This window comes from Mytilus trossulus, chromosome 9 (genome assembly GCF_036588685.1).
Source record: "Mytilus trossulus isolate FHL-02 chromosome 9, PNRI_Mtr1.1.1.hap1, whole genome shotgun sequence".
Taxonomy (NCBI): Eukaryota; Metazoa; Mollusca; class Bivalvia; order Mytilida; family Mytilidae; genus Mytilus; species Mytilus trossulus.
Window position 1 is genome coordinate 49,745,624 of NC_086381.1, and position 5,840 is coordinate 49,751,463.

General features: G+C 31.3%; 1 protein-coding gene across 1 annotated transcript; it reads right to left on the reverse strand.

Annotated features, from left to right (window-relative positions):
• Positions 1-279: 279 nt before the first annotated feature.
• LOC134683974 (uncharacterized) lies at positions 280-2,153 on the reverse strand. Its single transcript, XM_063543280.1, has 2 exons — positions 1,905-2,153; positions 280-720 (listed from the first exon to the last, which is right to left on the reverse strand). The coding sequence occupies exons 1-2, from the start codon at positions 2,077-2,079 to the stop codon at positions 299-301; spliced, it is 597 nt and encodes a 198-aa protein (XP_063399350.1). The 5' UTR covers positions 2,080-2,153; the 3' UTR covers positions 280-298.
• Positions 2,154-5,840: the final 3,687 nt, after the last annotated feature.

Sequence of the window (5,840 nt, forward strand, 5' to 3'; positions counted from 1 at the left end):
CTAAACGCATAATTATTAAGGACAAAATTTACTGTTTATTGTATTTATACCTCTACAATCTGCTTGACATTTTTATGCAGAGACGGTTTGTTTTAAATTTACTTCTTTACCTTTATATCGAAAAAAAATAAAAATAAAATATTGAGCTTCAAGAATCTACATGGTTATTCTTGTGATCAAATTAGTATTACAAGCTTGTTTAAATAAACTAAAATATATGTAGTACAATTGTATGAAGTATTCATGGAAAAAGCACCACACTAACAGTTGCAAACACATAATTTCAAAATGTTCAGATTTATTGGATAAACATTCCCATGAAAGAACTTCTGACACCGCCGTTGATATCATCGAAATAGTGATCTGTATAATGGTTGTCTGTTTGTATCCAAACATGATCCCCCTTATTGACTGTGCAAAGAACATTTCTTGTTGTTCCAAAATAACCAACCCCAGCTCCTAAAGACATTAACTGTTTTCCTTTAACGATGTTGTCGACTCGCAGTTCTGTTTGTACATGTTGCTTAAATTGTGTCTGAATGGTCCATGAAAATAAATAAACTCCTGATATTGGCACCACAAATATACCATCTCCTGTATTGAAGTTATTTCTTTCATCTATTACTTGTGTGTCGAATTTTAAAATAGAGTTGGCATTAAGATGTATATCTTCACTAAGCTCAACATAAAAAAGCGGACGTTTATCCTCCGTTTGGACATCTAAAACATAAAATCTCATCGTTACAAGTAACCTTTTTTCAATGTTATTCTATTAATAAAATGATTTAAATATCAAGAAAATCTTCAAAAATATTATTATATTGCATTGGTTGCGCTCTTTATGTTGAAAGGTTGTTAATCCTACAACAAAATCTGAACTAATGTCCAACAGCATGTTAACCTTAGTATTTTCTTAAGAATTATACATTTTATACACTTTAAGCGATAAAATGTATAATTCTTACGAAAAAACTTAGGTTCTTAAACTACTGAAGACTGTTACTACTATGTATAGTTGTAAACAAATATCATGCTATGTATTACGACAACTATATTTCATGTACTGTCTATAAATGTTTGGGTTATTTTCTGTGAGAATAAACATTTTGCATTAATATTGAATATCCCTAATAGTAAACAAAAAACTGATTTTGTTTCTTGAAAATACATTGAATAAAAGCGTCGACTAAATTATTATTGTCAGCCGTTAGGTTTGTAAGTTTGGACACTCGAGCTTTAATCCCGTGATCAACTACCGAAATGAATGCTATTCTTTAAACATCAGTTTCCGTTATTCAAGAATCTTGATACTCCAAAATAAGAAAAAAGTATAATAAAAATGCATGATCAAAATAACTTCGTTGATTAAAATATGCTATTTGAATTTCTTCCAACATGTAGATATAGGAAGATGTGGTGTGAGTGCCAATGAGACAACTCTCCATCCAAATAAGAATTTAAAAATTAGACCATTATAGGTTAAAGTACGGCTTTCAACACGGAGCCTTGGCTCACACCGAACAACAAGCTATAATGGGCCCCAAAATTACTGGTGTAAAACCATTCAAACGGGAAAACCAACGGTCTAATCTATATAAACAAAACGAGAAACGAGAAACACATATATATTACATAAACAAACGATAACTACTGTACATCAGATTCCTGACTTAGGACAGGTGCAAACATTTGCAGCGGGATTAAACGTTTTAATGGGCCCAAACCTTCTCCCTTTTTCTGAAACAATAGCATAACATCACAACATATAAAAACATACGATAAAATATCAATTGGCAGACGTAATGTGTTCATACTTGTTCATGTTGTTATCACATGACCAAATTATTTTAAAAGAGTATGAAAATTATTAGAGTTTGTATTATTATTTAATAAAGTTTACTTACTAGTTTGGAGACCAGTCAATATATCACTTATACTGTTTATCCGTAACAATAATGATTCGAATGACTTTTCCAATGTATCCGTTCTATTTTCAATTGTGGTTCCATTGCTTATCGACTTAGACAGCACTCTTTGCAATAAAAGTATTCCAACATAAAGCCTAACCCACAAACACATAGTTCCGATTTCTCTGAATGTTTTTACTTATCTGTTACAAATTACTGTGTATTCATATATTATATGATAAGAACGTTTGACAGATTTTGTTCATCTAATCACCGATGGCGGTCGAAAACACATTCTGTTTATATAATTCGTATAAACAGTTGAGCAATGTTATGTATAAATATACTCATATAGTTTACAACCTAGCAGTTATTTGTATACTATATATAAACAAATATGTTTGGGATTCACAGATTCTCAAAAAAAACTTGGAAGTTTTAGCTCACCTGTTCCCTAGATTGATCGCAGCAGGCTAATACCTTATAAAACTTTTTACCCGAATCTAAAAACTGAAAATTTTATTCATGATGTAACGCGTATTCTGATTGGTTGATAATTTTGTGGCTTTCAGATCATACAGATAATTAGTGCCATGTGAACGAAATGTATTCGACTTTTCATTATTAACTCCGACTTAAAATGGATATTTAAATTAAATTATTAGGTATGACTTTAATATTGTTTCTATCTATTTGAAATAACACCAAAAGTGCTGTGCATACTTTAAAATAACCCGTTACTCAATCACTCGATGTTCACCATATTTTGAATGTTATTTCGACATGGACAGAAAAAATAGTACAGTTATTCCTTGAATGTCTGGATTAAAACTTGAGACAGGGAAGCTTTTTTTCCTCTCTTTTTATCCTACAAATGTCCCATGACATGTCTTTCGTTTAACCATTCGACAGAAAATATATAAAATAAAACAAATCAATTAAACGGTCGTGATATTTAACGGAAAGATATTTCAAATAGAAAGGCCTTTAACCATTTAACTATTCGATTTTCAATGTGAGCTGATTTGTCATCGTTGTCCGTTAGTCTTTTTTCTAAATTCTCCTCCTCCGAGTCAAATAACCAAAAGTTTGTCACAATCATCATAGGGGTATATATAGTTTAGGAAATGCGTTCGATTATCTCAAATGCAAACAACCAGGGCCGATCCGCTAAAAGTATAATATTGAGATAAAATACAAAATGTGTCTTTTGTCTTGAAAAACAGTTTAGATGAAGAAAATTTGTGGGAACAAAATGTTCATTACTTACACATGTTACAGCTCTATATACCGTATCAAAACTTTTGATTATTACATGTATGAATAGTTCACTTCTGCTGATGATAAAAACATAGACGCTTCTAATGTAATAATGGTTAAAATTTCTTATTTATTCATCTATGTTGCTTTATATGTCCATTATATGATTAATTTATTAAACATATATTCACTACTAAGACAATAAATCAGAAATTCTTTCAATTTTGACAAATTGCATCCTGACTCTTAAATATGACATGGTGGAGCAGTATTAAAATTAGATATAAGATCAAATTATTTGAAAACTCGCGGAGCAGAAGGTGAGCAATAAAAGACCTTCTTGTAATTTCGATGTCAATCCATGTGTTATATATCGTCTGCTTCTGACGCAAGTTATTTGCATACAACTGGCTTTAAACATTGTCGAATATTTTTTCTCTTCGTCTATGCATTTGATAATTGGTTACGATGATTGGAGTACAAATTCGTATTTTCTTCTGTTTTTGTTTAATAATATGAATTGTCTTTTAATTGGCATTTAAGACTTGAAAAATTCTAGATGACTGACCTTTCTCAAATATCAATTATTTTCTTTTCATATAATTCCACTATCATATATACTAGTCAACAACAAAAACGACACAAGGCAAACAATTTTCGATAGATAAAGACTTTGGAATCATGGTGCCGAGGTAAATTTTCCAATGGCTTTATTATTCACAGAGTCTTATTTTCGAATCAAAACCATAGAATTAAGGCAATGACGCGAATGTGTTTTTGTTTTCTTCTTTTAATTGAAAAATTAAGAATATTTGTTGTTTCATTGATTGTGTCGTTGATTTGCTTTATCATTGATGTATTACAACTCCAACCCCACATCTGTTTCTTCCGTGTTGAAACTTCAACAATTTTAAACACATATTGATGTTGACGTTACAGCTTTTGTCTTTTTGTACTATCCATATGTAACAAAAACTGCTTTAAAATGTTATTTTAGAAATAGGTTTGTAAACGAAAAAAACAACCACAGTAGACAACGGAAACTTACAGGCTGAAATTAAACAATAGGAATGGAATTGTTTTGATAGGCGATAATGAACACGAATAAGGTGACATTTGGAAATCCTGTTTCAATGGTAATTCGAAGGTGAATGTTGCTTTTTGTGTTTAAATCATTAATTTGTTATGTTCGTGTGGTTTCAGAGCGCAGTCCATAACGAAAACATGGAAATTGCAAACCAAGACTTTTATTAGTATTCTGTTACATAGTTTGTGTTTATGTAATATGTATTAAATGTATTATTGCTGTAATTCAAATGCATACCTATAGTTTATATAGACTTTGGGAATAAAGATACATAGTAAGTTTCTGAAAGTTTGAGAGTTTCTGTTTTGCAGCCATGAACAGTAAAGGCAGTAGTAGTATACTGCTGTTCGAAGGTCATAAATCGATTTAGAAAAAAACAAATCAAGGTTACAAATTGAAATCGTGGGAAAACACATCAACTATAAGTGAAAATAACGAAACAACAGAAACACGAAAGTGCAACAAATAAAAAGACAATGCAACACACACAGACACAAGCTATAGGATAACAACTACCATTTTCCTGACGATATACAGGGAATTTAAAAACAGAATGCTGGGTTGAATCTGGTTATGGGGTTAGCTGAACCTCGCACTTGTATTGCAATTTTAATCATAGCACTAATATGACAACATAACCTGACACGAATATAGTAAAAATAAATGCGAGAACATCTAGGACAGAAATGCACAAATAAACAATACAATAGTCCATTTCGATATGATAATATTCATCTATATGTCTAAATCTAAATGTCGAATAGTTCATGCTAACCGCGATGCATGTCTCAGCAATGACTTCTGGTTAACTAAACTCAACCCCCAAAATGAACAAGAATATTTACCTTAGCGGTATTTGGCAAAACGATTGGGACTTGTTGGTCCTATTCTTTCAACTTTGTACTTAATTTGGCTTTTTTAAATTGTTTGGTTCGAGTGTTAATGATTAGTCTTTTGAAGTCGAAATTCACGTTTGGTGCAAATCCAAAATTTCAATCCTTATAAATAATGATGAGTTTATTATTCACATATATTCAATGAAGTCAGTTTTTGACTAGTCTCCTAACTTCATTTACATGCGTTAGTTCAAAGCTTGGTTATCTAAATGTATCAGTTTCTTTCTTAGTTGAAGCATGAAAAATATCCGAAATGCAAACACAGGAATATCGTATCAATTGGGAGATATAAACCCCGTATGTAGGGGCTGCTTGAAAGTTACTACTTAGTTATGGAAAGTTCACAATTGAAAAGCCGAAAGCATCTCTTTTGTCGTAAAGTTTTGATTTCGACCGACGACCCTCATTGTCAATTTCTAAATGTAAGTCAAGATATGAGGCCGACTTAACTGTATCTGTTGTAACCTTCATCTCTAGTTCGATGGGATAGATGCGTTCAACAAAGTCACTAATTATTTAGTGAAAGGACGTCATCTATATAGCGGAAAGTAGAGTTAAAGGATATTACTAACTTCTTATCTTTCTTATTAAGTAGTTCATGTATGAAGTCAGCTTCCTAATAATAATTAAAAAAAAAACAAGTCGAAAAGAAGAGAGGCACAATTGGTTCCCATTGGAATGCCGACAGTC